The sequence below is a fragment of the Betta splendens genome, chromosome 10, assembly GCF_900634795.4.
Source record: "Betta splendens chromosome 10, fBetSpl5.4, whole genome shotgun sequence".
Classification (NCBI taxonomy): Eukaryota; Metazoa; Chordata; class Actinopteri; order Anabantiformes; family Osphronemidae; genus Betta; species Betta splendens.
The window spans coordinates 20680910-20705971 of record NC_040890.2 but is presented as its reverse complement, the minus strand read 5'-3'; the positions used below and the strand labels follow the sequence as shown (position 1 = coordinate 20705971).

The 25062-nt window shown below is 44.0% G+C and overlaps 3 protein-coding genes across 4 annotated transcripts; 1 reads left to right on the top strand and 2 right to left on the bottom strand.

The window, feature by feature from the left end:
- Window positions 1-443: 443 nt before the first annotated feature.
- Window positions 444-11934, bottom strand: LOC114864147 (beta-1,4-galactosyltransferase 1-like). Its single transcript, XM_029164813.3, has 6 exons — window positions 10416-11934; window positions 6733-6968; window positions 2694-2881; window positions 1970-2092; window positions 1768-1872; window positions 444-1688 (listed from the first exon to the last, which is right to left on the bottom strand). Exons 1-6 carry the CDS (start codon window positions 10735-10737, stop codon window positions 1559-1561), a joined length of 1104 nt encoding a protein of 367 aa, XP_029020646.1. The 5' UTR covers window positions 10738-11934; the 3' UTR covers window positions 444-1558.
- On the top strand, window positions 10273-12833 carry LOC114864149 (exosome complex component RRP40-like). 2 transcript variants are annotated; one of them, XM_055512417.1, is made up of 3 exons: window positions 10273-10424; window positions 11979-12130; window positions 12517-12833. In XM_055512417.1, the coding sequence occupies exons 2-3, from the start codon at window positions 12024-12026 to the stop codon at window positions 12758-12760; spliced, it is 351 nt and encodes a 116-aa protein (XP_055368392.1). In that variant the 5' UTR covers window positions 10273-10424; window positions 11979-12023; the 3' UTR covers window positions 12761-12833. The 2 variants fall into 2 exon arrangements, with proteins under 2 accessions (XP_055368392.1, XP_029020648.1); XM_029164815.3 differs by lacking the exon at window positions 10273-10424 and adding an exon at window positions 10556-10696.
- A 1212-nt stretch (window positions 12834-14045) lies between these two features.
- On the bottom strand, window positions 14046-23858 carry LOC114864146 (beta-1,4-galactosyltransferase 1-like). The gene is made up of 6 exons (XM_029164812.3): window positions 23359-23858; window positions 20235-20470; window positions 16186-16373; window positions 15462-15584; window positions 15260-15364; window positions 14046-15180 (listed from the first exon to the last, which is right to left on the bottom strand). The coding sequence occupies exons 1-6, from the start codon at window positions 23759-23761 to the stop codon at window positions 15051-15053; spliced, it is 1185 nt and encodes a 394-aa protein (XP_029020645.1). The 5' UTR covers window positions 23762-23858; the 3' UTR covers window positions 14046-15050.
- Window positions 23859-25062: the final 1204 nt, after the last annotated feature.

Here is a 25062-nt window from a genome sequence, read left to right as displayed (position 1 = left end):
CCGCAGCCCAGACTCAGATTCTGGGCAGGTTAACATCCAGGATAAGTGAGTTCTCTTTCAGCTTTTTGTAAAGATCACTACGTGCATTATTGCAAATGTTGAACTTATTACTGCACAACAGTGGAGCATCCAGGCCTAACCTAGCCTAAAGTCATCCTGGTTTGTGTCCAGCCTGGTATAGATGCTGGGTTGAGTTTAACAGACCACATACTGATTAGATAATATCCAGAAATAGGTAATGAGCAGTGATCCAGGGAAGGAGCATATCACCGTCCAGGCACATCCACAGAAGTTGAATTGTGGAATTACTTTGGTAGATTTTGCCTTCAATGGTCAATCTGTATTTGTGTTGACTATAAATCCCTTTTGTGATCATCAGCAGGAGATGTATTACAGGGAAATATCCATAACAAAACCTTGTTAAGGAGCAGTTGCAGGAAAACTTCAGATCTTTAGCGTTCATTTAGACAGGAAATGACTAGAACCACGTCACAGCAGGTTCTGACGTGCTTACTGAAGATATCTCAATCTGATAAGTGATGACAACAGTGACTTATTTTCATCATCCATGTTACACACTGGTTTAACCAGTCACAGCATTTACACTGGGCTCATTTAAGGCACATTTAAAAGTGACTCAGACAAAACTACGAAGATTATTTTGGTCTGCAGACAGAAACATGCACACACGGCTGCTAATATTTGTTTCACCCAGACTGGACCAAGGTGTCAATAATAATTACAATGAAAAGTTTAAATAAAGTCTTTGGCGCCAACAGCTGATAAGAAAACATACAATTCATCAATGATAGTCAGCAGCAGCTCTGAACCTTTTAGACTCAGGACTTAATTTGGTTCTAACACAAGCCTAGAAAACACATTGCAGGAAAAACAAGTACACACACAGGTTTAGAGCTGGTTCGTGTCCTGGTCTTTGAACAGGTGAGCCGGAGTCTTTTCTCTCAGCTCAAGCGCTGCTAAATCTGGTTTTGTGCAGTCGTTGGAACATGTTCACCGTGAAGATGCAGAATCACAGACACCTGAGCTGTAAACTAACAGGGCGCTGCTGGACTGGACCCACTGGTCAGAGCTGTGGACGTCCAGGAGACATGGTTGAGAGCTCAGTGAGATTTTATGACTTATTTTAGCTCCCTTGCGTTCTAGATCTGAACAAAGCCAGGATCAACATATCAAAACCAGAACCCAGACCAGATCAAAACCCAAACAGCTAATTAACCACAAGTCACCAATTCAGCCCAAGCAGCCACAATATTTGCTCCACTGACTGAAGTTGTGTTCGGCATTTGTTGCAGCAATTTCATCTGCCCATCAGGTGGAGGCAGCTGATTGGTTGCAGCATCCAATCAGAGGGGAGTTCTCACGTTCCCGAGGAGAAAACATACAACACAAACCTTCAGTCTGTAAAACAAAGAAACAGCAGAGTCTATCGAGTCCAATCGTCTGGACCAGAGCAGAGAGATTCAAGTGTCAAAGGTTGCAACTGTGTTTGTCTCTGGTCCCAGCGGTCGTCACAGTTTGTCTCTGGTCCCGGTGGTCGTCACGGTTTACCCACGTCCACTGTTATTTTGGTGAACAGGTCAAACTTGTCTACCTTCACCACTTTATAGGACAGAGAGTTGATCCCATCTTTGTGCATCGTCTCTCTGGTGTGGGAGATCCGGTCGAACCTGAGGGAAGGAACAGGTGAGATCAGTCAGCGCTTTCAAACTGAAAGGACACAAAGCAGAAGCCGCATCAGACGTTTACCTCTGAGGGTTAGGGTCGTTCTGTTTGTCTCTGTCGTGTTTGATCATTCGACACTTTCCCACCTCCCCACTGGGTCTGGAGATGGACATGCCTTTGGACACCACCCTGAAAGCATGAGAGGGGAACAGAAGTGCAATCTGAAAATATATGTCAGGGGTCATGACACAACGAGTCACTGATGAAAGCGAGTGCAGGGTCGTACCTGTTGTAGATATCGTCGTCCTCTCCGCCCCAGCCCCAGTAGTTGTTGGGGAAGCCGTTGATCTTCAAGTACTGTTCTTTACTCAGGGAAGAAACGCCACCAAAGTACTGATTGTAAGGTAACCTAGAAGAGCATAAAGCATCACTGATTCACACAGCCACATCCAACTGTGTGATTGTGTGATGTGGAGTCGGACCTGTGTGTGGACCACAGACAGGTTCCTGTAAGAACAGAGCCTAAAATGCAGACAAATTAATCAAAGATGCTTCTAAGGAGTTTGGATTACTGCACAGAGCACGTGCTAGTCCAGGAGGCCACAGTTAAGCCCTGGGTTCCTAAAGATGAGGCAGGAGGAGACGGGTACCGCAGGGTTCAGCAACTCATTTCACATGTGGCAAATGAATTTAAGTTGTTTTTGTCTCACTCACTGAACAGACAAACAGTGTGTGGCTCTGATCAGGTCTGAGGTGTTTCAGTATGAGCCGGTTATAACTTAATATTGTTCCACAGCTAATCCATTTCTTGGCTAAATGTAAAGCTCTGTTCCTGAAGCTCCTATAATAGCAACTGCAGGAAGTGAATGAGCAACTGATTTGAGGAGGAAAAGCCTAAAGAGGACGCAGGAAGTAAGGACAGAGCAGATGTCTTCCTTCTCCGGTGCTCTGACCCATCTACCAGAACCAACGAGACCTGAGAGCTGCTGTCTGTACCCAAAGAACCTCACCTGAAGCCAAACTTGTCCATGGACACAGACAGGTGCCGGGGCTGGCTGAAGCACTTGTAGGTGTTGCGGTCGTCCATGGGGATCAGGTCGACGTCGCTGAAGACGAAACAGTTGTAGTCGTACTCCTTCAGAGACTCTGCGAAGCCAATGTTGAGCAGCTTGGCTCGGTTGAAGACCTGGTCTCCATCCTGACCAACAGACAAACAGGATCAAACACATCTGCCAATACCAGACCCATGGCCTTATACTCAATCTGATGTGAACACATTAGTGACCGTACAGTTTAGCGTATTCCCCAGGAAGCAGTCCCTGCATTTCACCATCATGGTTAAACAGAAGCAGAGCAGAACATGTGGCTCCACTCTAGCAAGTACTGAAGCAGCTGAATGAACGCTGGTGGACAACAGTCATTGTTCAAGCTAAGCACCACGTATGTCGATAAATCAAGATCAACAGGTTGAGTCATAATGTTGACAAAGGTTATTCAGACACAGTCACAAAAAGAGACATTTAGGTTTAAGTAACTCAGGTTTGTTTGTCATGTGACAGACTGAACCGGATTTCCTGTCTTAACAGGGTCCAGGTCTTCACTTCCTGTCTTCTGAAAATAAGAAAACTAAACAGTATCCACTGCCGCAAACAGGCTCTGGTTGCTAAGCAACGGCCACCTGCACTGGGCTCAGGTGCACCGTGCTGTTTACTTATAAGACTGCATAGCAACATGTTTCAAACTGGCACGAGGAACACGACTGCATGCAGGTCAAACGGACCAACATGGCTCTCATCCATGTGAACGTGTTAAGCAGCATTTGTTCTAACAGGTGGGAGGATGTGTCCAGTGCAGGACCAACACTTCCATGAGGTCCCACATGGAGCCAGACGAGGAGCCATTATCACAAACACTGTCAACTCAGAGAGGAGCCTGTTGCTGGGTGAAACAAAGCTCCATCTGCTCCTTATGATCCCAAAACAACACTTGGTTCTCTCTACTTCTAGAGTTTCTACCTGTAGGATGAGAGGCAGTGTCATTAGCTATCAAGTTCAAGTTCAGCTTCAGATGTGCTCTCTCATTTAAGATAATAAAGCTGGCTCAGGTGTCCGAATGCTGCAGCTCCTTCACACACTGAGCTCCTCCTCCTCCTATCCACCAACGTGCCACCATTGTTCTCCTGCTGCCTGCTGTTGTAGCTCTGTCCCACCCTGGACCTGGTTCTGTTTGAGGGAGGTTGCAGCTCCTCAGAAGGTCAAGTTTCTTATTTCAGAAAATGTGGAATATGTACATCTTGTATTCAAGAAGTGTTAAACATACTTCTGATTCAACTACACCATTCAAAAGATGTTTAAAGTACATGGCAATGCTTTAAATCAGAACCATTAAAGTTTTACATTTCTCATCTCCTTGAGGTTGGTAGTGTGTAAATGATTTGAGTGATTTATACTGAAACAAGGGAAAACCATGATCTCAATATAAGCATAGTAGTTCTCAAGTATAAACATGAAGCTGTCTGCAGCTCAGTTGCAGGTAGAAACAAAGATAGAAAGTGAACGCAGAAAGAAGAAGCCTGTATTACCAGCATGACCCTCTCAACCAACGACAGCTGCTACTGGCTGAGAACAAGCTGGGGGCGGGTCCAGCGTCTCCAGCGACCACAGCCATTGGTCAGAAATGCCTGACATGGTGAGGGAGGGGAGAGAAAGCACAAAGAAGCAGAGATGGAAAGAGGAAAACAGAGAGGAGAGAAAAAAACAACATGAGTCACATCCTAAGGAGGAGAGGAGGCTGAGAGAGACAAGACAAGGAGGAGGAGGAGAAGGTCTTTTCCCCTTTAACCAAACTTTTTAATTGCACTGAAAAATACACACATCCCTATAACACAGTACACATGCCCCATCTCAAGCCCAGTAGAGTAACAGCATCCCTATACCTCACACAGCAGGAAAGCACAAAGAGTATCGTAAAACTATCGTAGGCTGCATCAGTGTTAGGAAGGAGAAGGAAGAGTACAGAAGGTTGATCCAGGGCTTTGTGGCTCTTGGTACAACCTCAACCACCTGCACCTAAATTCCACCAAAACCAAGGAGATGGTGGTGGACTCCAGGAGGCACAGGCTTGGAGCCCATGGCCATCAATGGTGACCGTGTGGAGGTGGTCAAGTCATATAAATACCTGGAAGTACAGCTGGATGAATGTAATGGGAAAAATTGTGCCTTTGTGCTTTTTCTATTGGTGCAAAGAAACATTCCACCAGAGCCAGAGAAAGGGGTTAAAAGGCAGAAGCAATTGGAGGATCGCGGGCTCTTTGCATCACATCTTCATGGTGTATGCACTGATCTCACCAGCTGGTTTTTTGGTTGGTTAATGTGCACGATCAACATCCATGTTTTTGATTTGCTTTCCCCATTATTTTTATTTTCCTTTATTTTTATAATAAATCTCACAAAAGACAACTCTCTCATCTGCCTCTTTATGGGAAATTTCCACCACAATTAAAACCTGGACTGGATGACTACCACAGACACTTTATGTAAAAAAGAAATTCTAAATTCTGTCTAAGGAGACTGGAATCCTTTTCATCTGCAAAAAATGCTTCTACCAGAACCCTCTTCTATGCAGTGGTGTGGCAGAGTCAAGGGGAGGCAGACTCAATATAAGGACTCCTTGCGACTGGATCAGCTGTTCAGGAAGACAGGATCTGTCATTGGCACAGAGTTGGACAGCCTAACCTCTGTGATGGAGCGACACACGCTAAACAGACTTCAGTTGATCATGGATCCACTACATCCCCTGCACAACATACCCGTCTGCCAGAAGAGCATCTTCAGTAACAGACTACAGTCACTGCCCTGCTCTACAGACAGATTTAGAACGGTAAATGGTCCACATTTATACAGCGCATTTAAACACCCTTCAGGGTTTCAATGCGCTTTACACGAGCTTCTCATTCACCCATGCACTCTCACATTCACACACCGATTACAGGTTCTTCCTCCCCCAGGCCATACAGCTAATTCCACTCAGAGGGAAAGAAGAGGGAAATGTTGAATTTCCCTCTTCTTTCCCTCTGAGTGGAATGAATGAAGTATCTATCTATTCCAAAAAGAGCAAGGTAGTGTCAACAGCTCGGACAGTGTTTAGAATGGACCTGGGTAGCAGACCAGGACAGTTCTACCCCCCGGATACTAAATCCACAGGATGTTGCTGTACAATAAGCCGCAGGATCTACAACAACGTTAGCTTTGTGTACTGACGTAGGTAATGACACCAGATTCCACTGAAACATGACTCTTACAAGAGTCATGAGATAAGCAAGTAGGGTCTAATGTGCAGGAACCACACAGATAGACTAGGTCCAGACGTAGGTCCACATTACAGCTGATCTGAGAAGCTCATTCTGCACAGAATCTAGAGCCGGGTCTAGAAGCTGTATTGCTGCATTGGGTCACGGACCGGAACGCAAAGCTTATTTCCCAGAGCTGTGAAATTAATCTTTTCAACCATCCCTTCATTAACATACACTTGAAGTGAAACATGACCCTCCAACACACCTCAGCCACTGCTTGTGGAACAGGACACATAATGTTTGCATTTCCTGTCAAGATATTTGTTGTGTGTTAATTGTCACTTGTTTCACAGGTCCAAAGGGAGTCTCACAGTAAAATGTGGATGAGAGCACTAATTTTTCTGATTGACTTGATGCTAAATGTTTGCCTCCCATTCAGATTCTTCTTTACTAAGTTATATGTGTAACTAGGGCAGAGGTCAACATGCGTTTCTTTGTACGTGATACAGACTCCACCCCACAGGCTTTAGATCTAGCGGAGACAGGTTCCTAAGGTTCCACTGCTAATTTACTTTTATTCAAATTAATTGGTTGTTGCTGCACCTGAGCTTTCAACAGATTCTTTCTTTTTTCTTTTCTGCTTCTGTTACAGCATATTGAGTTGTAGGACGTCTGGACACACCTTGTCCTTCATCATCATCAAACCTTTACTTGATAAGATGTAGGCAAACGTCTTCACCCCTCCCCCCACCCCATACCTGGTTGATGACGTAGACTCCATAGTCCAGCTGCTGCCTCTGCAGGATGGGGTGCAGGTAGTACAGCCAGTACTTCAGGTGCTCGTCTCGATTGCGAAAGGGGATGATGATAGCAACTTTCTGCAGCGCCTCACAATCTTTGGGTTTGAAGCGTCCACCATGCTGCACATTGGGATTGTCGCTTTTTATCTGCTCCAGATTCACCGGAGTGTTGAACTCCACCCGCAGAGGACCCACTGGGGAAGAAAGATATCAGGGACTCAGTCTTTAATGATAGTGAGTTACTCATCAGGGTCAAAAGGTTCAGGTTCCACTGCACTGGACAGAATCAACTGTTCAAAGTGAACAAAGGCTACGAATCTTTGTGACACACTGGGTTCCAGCTCCTTTATATCTGGCATCAATTTATCCAAGTTTGGAAGAACAAAGCCTTTATTTGTCATATTACATTACGTACAGTGGTCCTCTGCATTTAAGCCATCCCCTGGAGGAGCAGTGGGCTGCCACGCAGGGCACCCTGGGAGCTAGTGTGAAGTGTAGCGATGTGACATTCCGCATCGAGGCTATGAAGCGCGTGCCAAGTAGGGGAGGCGGTGTTTCTGCAATGCGCATACCGAGGCTCGCTTCATTTAGGGGCGGGGCTTAAATGACGCGCAAAGCCTCGGACTAAAGAAATAATGTCCAAAAAAATATCGTCTAAGACCTGCCACGGTGGAGAACTGATGTTTTTAAATGTTAAAAGTGTGTGATTGTGTGTGTGTGTGTGTGTGTGTATTTGTATATACAGTATAACATACAACATACAACATACATGTTTTGCATATTTATTTATTTTGCAAAATGCCACATGCTTCAAATTCATGCCAACTGATATTGCTGCATCCAGTAGATGTCCTACTAGAGCAAATAAAGTTTCAAGAAGCTTTGCGCTGGAGTGAACCTATTGGATGAAAGGCTTCAATGCTTCATAAAGCTTCATCTGCCCATCACTAGTGAAGTGCCTTACTCAAGGACGCACTTGGAGCCAGAAGCAGGGTCTGCACCTTGTGCTCTACCCACTGAGCTACCAGACCAATTGAAACATTCAATGCTGTTCTCCCTGTTGTCCACTACACGGCATGTTCTTACTTGGTTTTCAGGGAAGTCTCCAGCTCTAACAACAGGAAAACAGCTGGACTATGAACCCGACCTGAACACATCATTAGTCCTGCTCACAGAGACTTAAAACATATGGTGTGTTCAGGGTCGTCCAGGGTTCACAAACAGAAGAGACAGCGATGGGAACCAGAGCCCAGTCAGGGCCAAATCACATTTAACTGGTGTCAGACACTGCTGATAATCAGTCTTAGCATCTAATGATCCAAAATCCATCTAATGTAATGAACAGGACAGGAGTGGCACATAGCTAAGGAAACATGGAAACCCACAGACTGGTAAACATCTAAGCTACACAAACTGATCAAACCAACTGGACCACCTCAGGTCACGGCACATCCCACAGCTGCAGCAATGGGAGCAGGTTGAAATTGAAGAATGGTGCTTCATGTTTTTACTGTTGTGAACTTAGCTTAAACAATTATTTAAAAAAATCCAGGAAGAAAATGTCTGCTTCAGTTAGGAAACAGGAAACATCTAGTTCCCCCTCCAGACTCCAGCTGCTACTGCTGGCAGGTTCCCACAAACACAGAACTCCAGTCTAAGCTAAGCAAATAATTGAGGTACACTGTTTATTGATGACTAGGACTAATCCAGCACATTTCGAGTCACCGAGTGGCTGAATAGGAGAAGCTGTCTGACATGCTTTGTCCAAAGAGTCATCAAACCATGTTCCTTTATTCCCTTTGTCTGAGCTTCTCATCTATTATCTTACATTCAGATCTCAAATAACCCAGACTCCCAGGTTGTGATGACCTTTCTAAACCTGAACAGTCGTTTGACATCACTGATGTTTGACAGACCAAGAAAACTGAAAATGTTCAGATTCTGAAATAGCTTGTTGGCAGACTGGACCTCATCTTCATTTTAAACACTGGAATAATTTAAACTAGTGTTTTTTAATACTAACTATAGAACCAGGTGAACACGTCGTTGAGCCATGAACAGCATGCTGACCACAAGCCATTAAAGATGCATCCATCGAGGGGATGCCTGTAGGACCAGGAGAGAACCCACTGTAACCCAGACAGGAGCCCACCACTGGGCCCACCATGCCCTCCATGAGCTAATCTGGAGCCACTGACCAGTTGTACCAAATAATCATGTGTTTTCTCTCTATCGTCTCCATTCTTGCTGGATTTAAAGTCAGACAACGCCAGAGTTGCAGCAAAGCTAGAGATTAGAAAGATACCATAATGTTCTTTTCAGATAAAAAGACAAAGAAAACCAATGAAACCAAAAGACAAATATGTGTAAACTATCTTTACGCATTACTAGCACAGCCCAACAGATGGGACCGGTCTTTGACATCCCTCAAAAGCTGAAACCTTTATCCATTATTTTTCACTAACATTAACAAAACTATATTATTTAAAAAAAATTAAAACTATTATAGCACTTACTGTTATAACAGGCATAGTTAAATGGTTGTGTGTGGGATATCAATGAAACAACATATTACAAAAAAAGACACTGTAGGAAAATAATTATTAACTTGGATTTCAACCTCCATAGTCACTACACCTGCTTTTGTGAAACTAGAATAACTAAGAAATGCCAGTTTAGGATAATTCTCTGTGGCGACTTGACTGCATCTAACCAGCTTTTGCACAAACAAGTCAAACTGGGGAAACATCTCTTAAATTGATTGTCTCTGTGACAAAGTGCAAGTACACAGTCAGTGATGCAGAATGTACAGTACCAGTGTCTCTGTGAACAGGCGATGAAGTGAAACCTTATTTGTACAACCTAAGTCTGATGTATGGAAAGTAAAGCAGAGCAAATAATGGGACAGATGGTTTTCACAATCTATTTCTTTGCACGTGATAATGTATGCTGTATTTCCTGAAAGACTTGGTTCCTTATGAGACAAAGGATGATTCAAAGCACAGACCTTTGTCCAGATCCCACACCTCCTTCTGTGGAGCCCTTGCATTGTGTATTTTTACTAACCGTCTCACTTAGTTGTTTAAGGGCATTCTGTAATACTGCAGGCCCCTGGACCAGTTGGACTGCTCTAGTTTTTGTCAGCAGACTTATCTACCATTGTTACCACTAGTAGTGTTGCTCCAGTCCACATTTTAAAATATCTTCTGGACTTATTTTGTAGTGATATCATTTCACGGCTGTTGCTGTGACACGTGGATTTTACCATTCGACCTTATCCTGTTTTACTCTGACTCACTTATGATCTCAGCCTGGTTATAAAATGTTCTGCGAACCAATACAAAACATGTAAATTAAGACAAAGACAAACCTCTGTATTTGATGAATACTAATCTGCTCCCTGATCAGTTCTGTCACCTGTTCCGCTTGTTTTTTAAATCTTCAGGCGTGAAATGCTCTGATGGGCGTTTAAAACCAGCCTTTACTGGGTTTTAGGCGTCAGCTGACAGAAGTTTTCCAGTCCGGTCATGTGGTCAAACAGGGCCAATATTCGCAAACTAAACCGTCTAGTTTTGTACAACTCGAAAAGAACTCTGTACTAACGACCCGGGTGTTGAAGCCTTTACTAAAGCAGTTCTTACCGAGCACAGGTGATGTTTCTGGGCATTTCTCTTGCGCCTTCGCGGGCGGCTCCACCTCCGGTTCCGTGGACTTCTGTTCGTCTTTAATCTGCGGCTCTGGCTCAACAATCGCGGGCTCCTCTCTCCCGCCTTTGGGTTCGGGTCTGCCATAGTTCGGTGGTGTGACAGTATAACCAGACTGCTGGTTCTGGACGAACGAAGCACTTTTGTCCAATGAACGGACGTAAAAGACCAGAGTGACGGAGATGTGGAGCAGACACAGCAGCACCACCAGTTTACAGGTCTGGTGGAGAAGGTTAAAGTTGACGGAGTCTCCGGGCATGACGAACAGTTTAATGGCGAACTAACAGTGGTTCCGGCTCAGGTTGAAAAAGACAACAGCCTGGACAAACTTCTGCTCCGTACTAAGCCGCTGTTATCTGCTGCTTTCCGGATCCATTTTGATGAAAGTTCGCGTCGCAATTACGAAGTTTTAAGAAAATGCTCTGAAAGAGAAAGCGACTAACAACATTAGTCGGATAAAGACGTCTGCTCAGTCTCGGCTGACAGATACCAAGCAGCAGGCGGTTCCGCTGGGTCCTGGTCCGGGTGGTTGTCTCTGGTTTAGGTCTTGTCCCAGCAGTTCTGTTAGCCTCTCGGAGACTCCCTGTCTCCGTCTACTGAAGCCTAGCATGAACTCCTGTCAGTGGACTATAAAACAAAGATGTCCGAAAATAAAAGTAACATAATTATAAAAAATGGCTAATTCAAACTGCGACGCTTAGAAAATCTGCGGAAAAAACTCGGCAAAGTTTGTGGCTCGGCTTTGCTGCCCGGCCGCTGGAGAAGCTAACGGAATAAGGACACGTTTTACTTCCGCTTAACGGTTTCAAAATACACTTAACCGAAAGTAAAAAATGTGGTGTAATTTAAACTTTTCACCATTGTCTTTTAAGCTTATTGCGTCAGATTATCATATGTACTGATTCGTTCGAAAACATGGCACATTTCAATTTACGAAAAATTGTAATAACAATAAACCGATTAATTCGTCTTCTAGTTCATATAACATTGACATTTCAGACGAAAATTTTCCTTTATATTTTTTTCTTTTCTTCCTTGTATTCTTGTCTCAGTCCTACTTCAGCCTAAATTCATTCTTACTTCATAAACTTATTTACACAATGTTAATTTAAAATGTGAGAGCTAAATAAATAGAATTTTGATGGACAAGTACAGACATGGTCAAAAAGAGCAGCATTGTGTCTTTGTAGATTTAGAGAAGGCGTATGACCGAGGGAGGAGCTGTGGTACTGGATGATGTTGTTGGGAGTGGCAGTAGTACGTCAGAGTAGTCCAGGACATGTATGAGAGGGGTATGATGGGGTGAGTTGTACTGTAGGTCAGACAGACAAGTTCAAGGTGGAGGTGGACTGTTGCAGGACATTCTTTCTTCTCGGGATAGAATTTTTGGTGACATGGCCTCTTGCACCTATTCAGAAAACATCGTCTGGTTCTGAACCTAAAGCTTCTTGGTTCTGCCCTACCACTGCTGTGTAACACCTCCATGTGTCACGTGCACAGGTGGGGGACTTGGTCTTTGCTCAGTTCACTATCGCCAACAAAGACATGGAGCCGGAGCTGGTTTGCATAGACAGCTCAGGCCGAGCCAACGGGATGGGGGTGTTTGGGCCAGGAGGGCTGCTCTTTAGAGTCAGTCTGGGCCTCGTCAGAAGGTAAAAACCTGCTCGTTAACGCTGCTTTAAAACAAGTCAGACGACTGGAAAAAAATGTTTGAAATATGATAAAATGGCCAGTTTATAGAAAAGCTATGATTAATGTACAATCAGTAAAATGAATGACACTATTTAAACTTTGATTACAAAATCTCCATTAATGAATGAGATGTTCAGTTTCACCAGTCACAGAATATTAAACATGTTCAGTTTAAATTCAAAAACGGCCAAAATGAAACTGTTAATAACAGACTGTCTATCAGTTTGCATCAGGAGAAACAAATGAAAATTATAAATGTTTTGTTTGAAACTAAAAACATTAAATTAGTAGTATTACTAATAAATTACCGGCATTTGTTAGTGATGAACATATTGATGCCCCACAGGTTGCTGGCACCCCATAGTGACATCCGCTCGGACCTGGACCAGCTTTTCCCCTGTGAGCTGGTGGTGGGGGTGAACGGCCGAGTATGGGTCAAATCCTCCAGCATCCAGCAGACTCTGATTCTTGCCAACCTCCTGCAGAGCTGCGACACCATGACAGCTCCTCAGAGACAGGAGCTGTTCAAGAGGGTCAAACAGGGGGCGCTGAAGACGCCTCACAACCTGCTGGTGTGGACTTTGTCTTGATGTGCATCCAAACTTTTGTGGGAAAAGATCTGACACCCCTCTGTTTTTTTTTTCAATAAATACTTTGCTAATATTTGTTTTTGTCTTGTGTTTCAAATGGAGACAAACGCTGTTGTGTTTTGTGGGCTGACTTTATTGGAACGTTGTGTCCAATCGTCAGAAGGTAAAGTCAGAGTTTACATTTTCTGCCTGAGCTCAGTGCTGTTCCAGCCTAAAGTGAGGGGTTAAGATGGCGTTAGCAAGATGTCCTGGTTAAATTTGTTCTTCATTTGGTTCAGTTAGTCCCAGTTTAGTCGCTATGGAGATGTATTTTGTGTTGAACACGCATCCTGGATTAATGCAGCTGTAATGGAAAAATTTTGCCTTTGTGCTATTTCTTATCCAACACAGTCGTCACGTGCTGGTTAGGTGCAATACTGAACATTCTTACAAAAACAAATAATCTCTGGCGCCCTGTCGTACATCAAGTCTAAACATCTGATGATCCATTTGACTGACTAATAATTTATGATATATGTTTGTCTTTTACACCCGGACTCTGGCTTCATTCTATCTGACTCCCCACCAGACCCAAGGCTGTAAAACTCAATGCATCTCGTCTTCGAAGCTCGGTGTTCCTTCCTTTGGATAACAAGACATGATGATGCAGAAGTGAGAAAGCAAACGTTCTCACTCACTGCAAGATAAGGTGGCGCAAACAATTCCATTGCTGCAGAGAGATTTTTTCCACCACCGCAGCCCAGACTCAGATTCTGGGCAGGTTAACATCCAGGATAAGTGAGTTCTCTTTCAGCTTTTTGTAAAGATCACTACGTGCATTATTGCAAATGTTGAACTTATTACTGCACAACAGTGGAGCATCCAGGCCTAACCTAGCCTAAAGTCATCCTGGTTTGTGTCCAGCCTGGTATAGATGCTGGGTTGAGTTTAACAGACCACATACTGATTAGATAATATCCAGAAATAGGTAATGAGCAGTGATCCAGGGAAGGAGCATATCACCGTCCAGGCACATCCACAGAAGTTGAATTGTGGAATTACTTTGGTAGATTTTGCCTTCAATGGTCAATCTGTATTTGTGTTGACTATAAATCCCTTTTGTGATCATCAGCAGGAGATGTATTACAGGGAAATATCCATAACAAAACCTTGTTAAGGAGCAGTTGCAGGAAAACTTCAGATCTTTAGCGTTCATTTAGACAGGAAATGACTAGAACCACGTCACAGCAGGTTCTGACGTGCTTACTGAAGATATCTCAATCTGATAAGTGATGACAACAGTGACTTATTTTCATCATCCATGTTACACACTGGTTTAACCAGTCACAGCATTTACACTGGGCTCATTTAAGGCACATTTAAAAGTGACTCAGACAAAACTACGAAGATTATTTTGGTCTGCAGACAGAAACATGCACACACGGCTGCTAATATTTGTTTCACCCAGACTGGACCAAGGTGTCAATAATAATTACAATGAAAAGTTTAAATAAAGTCTTTGGCGCCAACAGCTGATAAGAAAACATACAATTCATCAATGATAGTCAGCAGCAGCTCTGAACCTTTTAGACTCAGGACTTAATTTGGTTCTAACACAAGCCTAGAAAACACATTGCAGGAAAAACAAGTACACACACAGGTTTAGAGCTGGTTCGTGTCCTGGTCTTTGAACAGGTGAGCCGGAGTCTTTTCTCTCAGCTCAAGCGCTGCTAAATCTGGTTTTGTGCAGTCGTTGGAACATGTTCACCGTGAAGATGCAGAATCACAGACACCTGAGCTGTAAACTAACAGGGCGCTGCTGGACTGGACCCACTGGTCAGAGCTGTGGACGTCCAGGAGACATGGTTGAGAGCTCAGTGAGATTTTATGACTTATTTTAGCTCCCTTGCGTTCTAGATCTGAACAAAGCCAGGATCAACATATCAAAACCAGAACCCAGACCAGATCAAAACCCAAACAGCTAATTAACCACAAGTCACCAATTCAGCCCAAGCAGCCACAATATTTGCTCCACTGACTGAAGTTGTGTTCGGCATTTGTTGCAGCAATTTCATCTGCCCATCAGGTGGAGGCAGCTGATTGGTTGCAGCATCCAATCAGAGGGGAGTTCTCACGTTCCCGAGGAGAAAACATACAACACAAACCTTCAGTCTGTAAAACAAAGAAACAGCAGAGTCTATCGAGTCCAATCGTCTGGACCAGAGCAGAGAGATTCAAGTGTCAAAGGTTGCAACTGTGTTTGTCTCTGGTCCCAGCGGTCGTCACAGTTTGTCTCTGGTCCCGGTGGTCGTCACGGTTTACCCACGTCCACTGTTATTTTGGTGAACAGGTCAAACTTGTCTACCTTCACCACTTTATAGGACAGAGAGTTGATCCCATCTTTGTGCATCGTCTCTCTGGTGTGGGAGATCCGGTCGAACCTGAGGGAAGGAACAGGTGAGATCAGTCAGCGCTTTCAAACTGAAAGGACACAAAGCAGAAGCCGCATCAGACGTTTACCTCTGAGGGTTAGGGTCGTTCTGTTTGTCTCTGTCGTGTTTGATCATTCGACACTTTCCCACCTCCCCACTGGGTCTGGAGATGGACATGCCTTTGGACACCACCCTGAAAGCATGAGAGGGGAACAGAAGTGCAATCTGAAAATATATGTCAGGGGTCATGACACAACGAGTCACTGATGAAAGCGAGTGCAGGGTCGTACCTGTTGTAGATATCGTCGTCCTCTCCGCCCCAGCCCCAGTAGTTGTTGGGGAAGCCGTTGATCTTCAAGTACTGTTCTTTACTCAGGGAAGAAACGCCACCAAAGTACTGATTGTAAGGTAACCTAGAAGAGCATAAAGCATCACTGATTCACACAGCCACATCCAACTGTGTGATTGTGTGATGTGGAGTCGGACCTGTGTGTGGACCACAGACAGGTTCCTGTAAGAACAGAGCCTAAAATGCAGACAAATTAATCAAAGATGCTTCTAAGGAGTTTGGATTACTGCACAGAGCACGTGCTAGTCCAGGAGGCCACAGTTAAGCCCTGGGTTCCTAAAGATGAGGCAGGAGGAGACGGGTACCGCAGGGTTCAGCAACTCATTTCACATGTGGCAAATGAATTTAAGTTGTTTTTGTCTCACTCACTGAACAGACAAACAGTGTGTGGCTCTGATCAGGTCTGAGGTGTTTCAGTATGAGCCGGTTATAACTTAATATTGTTCCACAGCTAATCCATTTCTTGGCTAAATGTAAAGCTCTGTTCCTGAAGCTCCTATAATAGCAACTGCAGGAAGTGAATGAGCAACTGATTTGAGGAGGAAAAGCCTAAAGAGGACGCAGGAAGTAAGGACAGAGCAGATGTCTTCCTTCTCCGGTGCTCTGACCCATCTACCAGAACCAACGAGACCTGAGAGCTGCTGTCTGTACCCAAAGAACCTCACCTGAAGCCAAACTTGTCCATGGACACAGACAGGTGCCGGGGCTGGCTGAAGCACTTGTAGGTGTTGCGGTCGTCCATGGGGATCAGGTCGACGTCGCTGAAGACGAAACAGTTGTAGTCGTACTCCTTCAGAGACTCTGCGAAGCCAATGTTGAGCAGCTTGGCTCGGTTGAAGACCTGGTCTCCATCCTGACCAACAGACAAACAGGATCAAACACATCTGCCAATACCAGACCCATGGCCTTATACTCAATCTGATGTGAACACATTAGTGACCGTACAGTTTAGCGTATTCCCCAGGAAGCAGTCCCTGCATTTCACCATCATGGTTAAACAGAAGCAGAGCAGAACATGTGGCTCCACTCTAGCAAGTACTGAAGCAGCTGAATGAACGCTGGTGGACAACAGTCATTGTTCAAGCTAAGCACCACGTATGTCGATAAATCAAGATCAACAGGTTGAGTCATAATGTTGACAAAGGTTATTCAGACACAGTCACAAAAAGAGACATTTAGGTTTAAGTAACTCAGGTTTGTTTGTCATGTGACAGACTGAACCGGATTTCCTGTCTTAACAGGGTCCAGGTCTTCACTTCCTGTCTTCTGAAAATAAGAAAACTAAACAGTATCCACTGCAGTAAACAGGCTCTGGTTGCTAAGCAACGGCCACCTGCACTGGGCTCAGGTGCACCGTGCTGTTTACTTATAAGACTGCATAGCAACATGTTTCAAACTGGCACGAGGAACACGACTGCATGCAGGTCAAACGGACCAACATGGCTCTCATCCATGTGAACGTGTTAAGCAGCATTTGTTCTAACAGGTGGGAGGATGTGTCCAGTGCAGGACCAACACTTCCATGAGGTCCCACATGGAGCCAGACGAGGAGCCATTATCACAAACACTGTCAACTCAGAGAGGAGCCTGTTGCTGGGTGAAACAAAGCTCCATCTGCTCCTTATGATCCCAAAACAACACTTGGTTCTCTCTACTTCTAGAGTTTCTACCTGTAGGATGAGAGGCAGTGTCATTAGCTATCAAGTTCAAGTTCAGCTTCAGATGTGCTCTCTCATTTAAGATAATAAAGCTGGCTCAGGTGTCCGAATGCTGCAGCTCCTTCACACACTGAGCTCCTCCTCCTCCTATCCACCAACGTGCCACCATTGTTCTCCTGCTGCCTGCTGTTGTAGCTCTGTCCCACCCTGGACCTGGTTCTGTTTGAGGGAGGTTGCAGCTCCTCAGAAGGTCAAGTTTCTTATTTCAGAAAATGTGGAATATGTACATCTTGTATTCAAGAAGTGTTAAACATACTTCTGATTCAACTACACCATTCAAAAGATGTTTAAAGTACATGGCAATGCTTTAAATCAGAACCATTAAAGTTTTACATTTCTCATCTCCTTGAGGTTGGTAGTGTGTAAATGATTTGAGTGATTTATACTGAAACAAGGGAAAACCATGATCTCAATATAAGCATAGTAGTTCTCAAGTATAAACATGAAGCTGTCTGCAGCTCAGTTGCAGGTAGAAACAAAGATAGAAAGTGAACGCAGAAAGAAGAAGCCTGTATTACCAGCATGACCCTCTCAACCAACGACAGCTGCTACTGGCTGAGAACAAGCTGGGGGCGGGTCCAGCGTCTCCAGCGACCACAGCCATTGGTCAGAAATGCCTGACATGGTGAGGGAGGGGAGAGAAAGCACAAAGAAGCAGAGATGGAAAGAGGAAAACAGAGAGGAGAGAAAAAAACAACATGAGTCACATCCTAAGGAGGAGAGGAGGCTGAGAGAGACAAGACAAGGAGGAGGAGGAGAAGGTCTTTTCCCCTTTAACCAAACTTTTTAATTGCACTGAAAAATACACACATCCCTATAACACAGTACACATGCCCCATCTCAAGCCCAGTAGAGTAACAGCATCCCTATACCTCACACAGCAGGAAAGCACAAAGAGTATCGTAAAACTATCGTAGGCTGCATCAGTGTTAGGAAGGAGAAGGAAGAGTACAGAAGGTTGATCCAGGGCTTTGTGGCTCTTGGTACAACCTCAACCACCTGCACCTAAATTCCACCAAAACCAAGGAGATGGTGGTGGACTCCAGGAGGCACAGGCTTGGAGCCCATGGCCATCAATGGTGACCGTGTGGAGGTGGTCAAGTCATATAAATACCTGGAAGTACAGCTGGATGAATGTAATGGGAAAAATTGTGCCTTTGTGCTTTTTCTATTGGTGCAAAGAAACATTCCACCAGAGCCAGAGAAAGGGGTTAAAAGGCAGAAGCAATTGGAGGATCGCGGGCTCTTTGCATCACATCTTCATGGTGTATGCACTGATCTCACCAGCTGGTTTTTTGGTTGGTTAATGTGCACGATCAACATCCATGTTTTTGATTTGCTTTCCCCATTATTTTTATTTTCCTTTATTTTTATAATAAATCTCACAAAAGACAACTCTCTCATCTGCCTCTTTATGGGAAATTTCCACCACAATTAAAACCTGGACTGGATGACTACCACAGACACTTTATGTAAAAAAGAAATTCTAAATTCTGTCTAAGGAGACTGGAATCCTTTTCATCTGCAAAAAATGCTTCTACCAGAACCCTCTTCTATGCAGTGGTGTGGCAGAGTCAAGGGGAGGCAGACTCAATATAAGGACTCCTTGCGACTGGATCAGCTGTTCAGGAAGACAGGATCTGTCATTGGCACAGAGTTGGACAGCCTAACCTCTGTGATGGAGCGACACACGCTAAACAGACTTCAGTTGATCATGGATCCACTACATCCCCTGCACAACATACCCGTCTGCCAGAAGAGCATCTTCAGTAACAGACTACAGTCACTGCCCTGCTCTACAGACAGATTTAGAACGGTAAATGGTCCACATTTATACAGCGCATTTAAACACCCTTCAGGGTTTCAATGCGCTTTACACGAGCTTCTCATTCACCCATGCACTCTCACATTCACACACCGATTACAGGTTCTTCCTCCCCCAGGCCATACAGCTAATTCCACTCAGAGGGAAAGAAGAGGGAAATGTTGAATTTCCCTCTTCTTTCCCTCTGAGTGGAATGAATGAAGTATCTATCTATTCCAAAAAGAGCAAGGTAGTGTCAACAGCTCGGACAGTGTTTAGAATGGACCTGGGTAGCAGACCAGGACAGTTCTACCCCCCGGATACTAAATCCACAGGATGTTGCTGTACAATAAGCCGCAGGATCTACAACAACGTTAGCTTTGTGTACTGACGTAGGTAATGACACCAGATTCCACTGAAACATGACTCTTACAAGAGTCATGAGATAAGCAAGTAGGGTCTAATGTGCAGGAACCACACAGATAGACTAGGTCCAGACGTAGGTCCACATTACAGCTGATCTGAGAAGCTCATTCTGCACAGAATCTAGAATCTAGACTAGATCTCCAGAATCTAGTCTAGAAGAAGACCAGCTGTATTGCTGCATTGGGTCACGGACCGGAACGCAAAGCTTATTTCCCAGAGCTGTGAAATTAATCTTTTCAATCATCCCTTCATTAACATACACTTGAAGTGAAACATGACCCTCCAACACACCTCAGCCACTGCTTGTGGAACAGGACACATAATGTTTGCATTTCCTGTCAAGATATTTGTTGTGTGTTAATTGTCACTTGTTTCACAGGTCCAAAGGAAGTCTCACAGTAAAATGTGGATGAGAGCACTAATTTTTCTGATTGACTTGATGCTAAATGTTTGCCTCCCATTCAGATTCTTCTTTACTAAGTTATATGTGTAACTAGGGCAGAGGTCAACATGCGTTTCTTTGTACATGATACAGACTCCACCCCACAGGCTTTAGATCTAGCGGAGACAGGTTCCTAAGGTTCCACTGCTAATTTACTTTTATTCAAATTAATTGGTTGTTGCTGCACCTGAGCTTTCAACAGATTGCTTCTGTTACAGCATATTGAGTTGTAGGACGTCTGGACACACCTTGTCCTTCATCATCATCAAACCTTTACTTGATAAGATGTAGGCAAACGTCTTCACCCCTCCCCCCACCCCATACCTGGTTGATGACGTAGACTCCATAGTCCAGCTGCTGCCTCTGCAGGATGGGGTGCAGGTAGTACAGCCAGTACTTCAGGTGCTCGTCTCGATTGCGAAAGGGGATGATGATAGCAACTTTCTGCAGCGCCTCACAATCTTTGGGTTTGAAGCGTCCACCATGCTGCACATTGGGATTGTCGCTTTTTATCTGCTCCAGATTCACCGGAGTGTTGAACTCCACTCGCAGAGGACCCACTGGGGAAGAAAGATATCAGGGACTCAGTCTTTAATGATAGTGAGTTACTCATCAGGGTCAAAAGGTTCAGGTTCCACTGCACTGGACAGATTCAACTGTTCAAAGTGAACAAAGGCTACAAGTTTCAAGAAGCTTTGCGCTGGAGTGAACCTATTGGATGAAAGGCTTCAATGCTTCATAAAGCTTCATCTGCCCATCACTAGTGAAGTGCCTTACTCAAGGACGCACTTGGAGCCAGAAGCAGGGTCTGCACCTTGTGCTCTACCCACTGAGCTACCAGACCAATTGAAACATTCAATGCTGTTCTCCCTGTTGTCCACTACACGGCATGTTCTTGCTTGGTTTTCAGGGAAGTCTCCAGCTCTAACAACAGGAAAACAGCTGGACTATGAACCCGACCTGAACACATCATTAGTCCTGCTCACAGAGACTTAAAACATATGGTGTGTTCAGGGTCGTCCAGGGTTCACAAACAGAAGAGACAGCGATGGGAACCAGAGCCCAGTCAGGGCCAAATCACATTTAACTGGTGTCAGACACTGCTGATAATCAGTCTTAGCATCTAATGATCCAAAATCCATCTAATGTAATGAACAGGACAGGTGTGGCACATAGCTAAGGAAACATGGAAACCCACAGACTGGTAAACATCTAAGCTACACAAACTGATCAAACCAACTGGACCACCTCAGGTCACGGCACATCTCACAGCTGCAGCAATGGGAGCAGGTTGAAATTGAAGAATGGTGCTTCATGTTTTTACTGTTGTGAACTTAGCTTAAACAATTATTTAAAAAAATCCAGGAAGAAAATGTCTGCTTCAGTTAGGAAACAGGAAACATCTAGTTCCCCCTCCAGACTCCAGCTGCTACTGCTGGCAGGTTCCCACAAACACAGAACTCCAGTCTAAGCTAAGCAAATAATTGAGGTACACTGTTTATTGATGACTAGGACTAATCCAGCACATTTCGAGTCACCGAGTGGCTGAATAGGAGAAGCTGTCTGACATGCTTTGTCCAAAGAGTCATCAAACCATGTTCCTTTATTCCCTTTGTCTGAGCTTCTCATCTATTATCTTACATTCAGATCTCAAATAACCCAGACTCCCAGGTTGTGATGACCTTTCTAAACCTGAACAGTCGTTTGACATCACTGATGTTTGACAGACCAAGAAAACTGAAAATGTTCAGATTCTGAAATAGCTTGTTGGCAGACTGGACCTCATCTTCATTTTAAACACTGGAATAATTTAAACTAGTGTTTTTTAATACTAACTATAGAACCAGGTGAACACGTCGTTGAGCCATGAACAGCATGCTGACCACAAGCCATTAAAGATGCATCCATCGAGGGGATGCCTGTAGGACCAGGAGAGAACCCACTGTAACCCAGACAGGAGCCCACCACTGGGCCCACCATGCCCTCCATGAGCTAATCTGGAGCCACTGACCAGTTGTACCAAATAATCATGTGTTTTCTCTCTATCGTCTCCATTCTTGCTGGATTTAAAGTCAGACAACGCCAGAGTTGCAGCAAAGCTAGAGATTAGAAAGATACCATAATGTTCTTTTCAGATAAAAAGACAAAGAAAACCAATGAAACCAAAAGATGTGTAAACTATCTTTACGCATTACTAGCACAGCCCAACAGATGGGACCGGTCTTTGACATCCCTCAAAAGCTGAAACCTTTATCCATTATTTTTCACTAACATTAACAAAACTATATTATTTAAAAAAAATTAAAACTATTATAGCACTTACTGTTATAACAGGCATAGTTAAATGGTTGTGTGTGGGATATCAATGAAACAACATATTACAAAAAAAGACACTGTAGGAAAATAATTATTAACTTGGATTTCAACCTCCATAGTCACTACACCTGCTTTTGTGAAACTAGAATAACTAAGAAATGCCAGTTTAGGATAATTCTCTGTGGCGACTTGACTGCATCTAACCAGCTTTTGCACAAACAAGTCAAACTGGGGAAACATCTCTTAAATTGATTGTCTCTGTGACAAAGTGCAAGTACACAGTCAGTGATGCAGAATGTACAGTACCAGTGTCTCTGTGAACAGGCGATGAAGTGAAACCTTATTTGTACAACCTAAGTCTGATGTATGGAAAGTAAAGCAGAGCAAATAATGGGACAGATGGTTTTCACAATCTATTTCTTTGCACGTGATAATGTATGCTGTATTTCCTGAAAGACTTGGTTCCTTATGAGACAAAGGATGATTCAAAGCACAGACCTTTGTCCAGATCCCACACCTCCTTCTGTGGAGCCCTTGCATTGTGTATTTTTACTAACCGTCTCATTTAGTTGTTTAAGGGCATTCTGTAATACTGCAGGCCCCTGGACCAGTTGGACTGCTCTAGTTTTTGTCAGCAGACTTATCTACCATTGTTACCACTAGTAGTGTTGCTCCAGTCCACATTTTAAAATATCTTCTGGACTTATTTTGTAGTGATATCATTTCACGGCTGTTGCTGTGACACGTGGATTTTACCATTCGACCTTATCCTGTTTTACTCTGACTCACTTATGATCTCAGCCTGGTTATAAAATGTTCTGCGAACCAATACAAAACATGTAAATTAAGACAAAGACAAACCTCTGTATTTGATGAATACTAATCTGCTCCCTGATCAGTTCTGTCACCTGTTCCGCTTGTTTTTTAAATCTTCAGGCGTTAAATGCTCTGATGGGCGTTTAAAACCAGCCTTTACTGGGTTTTAGGCGTCAGCTGACAGAAGTTTTCCAGTCCGGTCATGTGGTCAAACAGGGCCAATATTCGCAAACTAAACCGTCTAGTTTTGTACAACTCGAAAAGAACTCTGTACTAACGACCCGGGTGTTGAAGCCTTTACTAAAGCAGTTCTTACCGAGCACAGGTGATGTTTCTGGGCATTTCTCTTGCGCCTTCGCGGGCGGCTCCACCTCCGGTTCCGTGGACTTCTGTTCGTCTTTAATCTGCGGCTCTGGCTCAACAATCGCGGGCTCCTCTCTCCCGCCTTTGGGTTCGGGTCTGCCATAGTTCGGTGGTTTGACAGCATAACCAGACTGCTGGTTCTGGACGAACAGAGCACTGATGTCCAATGAACGAATGTAAAAGACGAGAGTGACGGAGATGTGGAGCAGACACAGCAGCACCACCAGTTTACAGGTCTGGTGGAGAAGGTTAAAGTTGACGGAGTCTCCGGGCATGACGAACAGTTTAATGGCGAAATAACAGTGGTTCCGGCTCAGGTTGAAAAAGACAACAGCCTGGACAAACCTGTGCTCCATAGTAAGACGCTATTACTTGCTGCTTTCCGGTTTTTCAAGTTTAACTCTTCAGGTTTAACTGGTAACCAACTCCCTACTGCCCACATGCTGCACTGGTTGCTCTTACATTGTAAGCCCGGATAAATTGAGTTTACTTAAGAAATTCGAGTAAACCGGTTGCCTTAAAAGATAAGTAAACTCAACAAAATCTTTAATAGTATCAACTTATCTGCTAGTCTAAATGCTTGCCGTATGTGGGATTTGTTGGGTTTAGTTGTGTGAGGTTTTAAACCTTACTTTGTAAAGTGCCTTGAGATAACTTTGTTGTGATTTGGCGCTTTATAAATAAAATTGAATTGAATTAAAACTTCAGTGCACTAATTGACAAATTGATTTAACTTAAAAACATTTGTTCTGTAAACTATCAATTTCATTGACTTCACATCAACAGCTACTGCATGCAGAATAGATCAGGTATGCACAGATAAGTGCACCTGTGCCCCATTCATAGTGATTTGACGTTCCGTATCAGAGTAGAGGATGTGGCGTTTCTGCGATGCGCGTACCGAGGCTCGCTTCATTTGGGGGCGAGGCTGAGTAAATGACGCGCAAGGCCTCACGGCCCGGCTGTACCACGTGACTGATTCAGGAAGTGGTTCGGATTTTGCCGCGGGCTCCAACACTAGTAGAAACAGAAATAGGTCTATCCCCATTTATGTAAGTTAGCGATGGCAAAACCCTTTGAACGGCCGTATTCCAAAGCAGAAAGTAATAATGTCCAAAAAGATATCGTCTAAGACCTGCCACAGTGGAGAAACTGACGTTTCTAAATAAAAAAAACAATGATGTGTCTCCTAAACCACAATTCATACCTCAACGTTACAAAAGCACAATCGTTGTCCATCCCCTCACCTCATTGTAAAAAATCATTTCCATTTTCATCATTTCTAAATATTCATTTTCCATAATGCCAGTGTGTGTGTCCATGTATGTATGTATATTTGTATACACAGTATAACATACAACATACATGTTTTGCATACTTATTAATTTTGCTCAAAGTTTAATTTAGTCTTTCTGCAAAATGCCACATGCTTCAAATTCATGCCAACTGATATTGTTGCATCCAGTAGATGTCCTACTAGAGCAAATGAATCTTCAAGAAGCTTTACGCTGGAGTGACCCTATTGGATGAAAGGCTTAAATGCTTCATAAAGCTTCATCTGCCCATCACTACCTATTCACCACAGGACTGAAGGCAGTCTTACAAACAGACAAGTTCTCTCACACCTTCTGTAACAGTAACCAGTCATTGTGGCCAC

Excerpts from the sequence above, each read along its gene's own strand:
- LOC114864149 (XM_029164815.3), top strand. The coding sequence starts at position 10,661 with ATGTGGAGCAGACACAGCAGCACCACCAGTTTACAG. Across the intron at positions 10,697-11,978 it reads GCAGCACCACCAGTTTACAG|GTGGGGGACTTGGTCTTTGC; the intron begins GTCTGGTGGAGA and ends TCACGTGCACAG. Across the intron at positions 12,131-12,516 it reads AGTCTGGGCCTCGTCAGAAG|GTTGCTGGCACCCCATAGTG; the intron begins GTAAAAACCTGC and ends GATGCCCCACAG.
- LOC114864146 (XM_029164812.3), bottom strand. The coding sequence starts at position 23,761 with ATGGAGCACAGGTTTGTCCAGGCTGTTGTCTTTTTCAACCTGAGCCGG. Across the intron at positions 15,585-16,185 it reads ATGGACAAGTTTGGCTTCAG|GTTACCTTACAATCAGTACT; the intron begins GTGAGGTTCTTT and ends ATGCTCTTCTAG. Across the intron at positions 15,365-15,461 it reads GACGACGATATCTACAACAG|GGTGGTGTCCAAAGGCATGT; the intron begins GTACGACCCTGC and ends TCATGCTTTCAG.
- LOC114864147 (XM_029164813.3), bottom strand. The coding sequence starts at position 10,737 with ATGCCCGGAGACTCCGTCAACTTTAACCTTCTCCACCAGACCTGTAAA. Across the intron at positions 6,969-10,415 it reads AGAAACATCACCTGTGCTCG|TGGGTCCTCTGCGGGTGGAG; the intron begins GTAAGAACTGCT and ends TTTCTTCCCCAG. Across the intron at positions 1,873-1,969 it reads GACGACGATATCTACAACAG|GGTGGTGTCCAAAGGCATGT; the intron begins GTACGACCCTGC and ends TCATGCTTTCAG.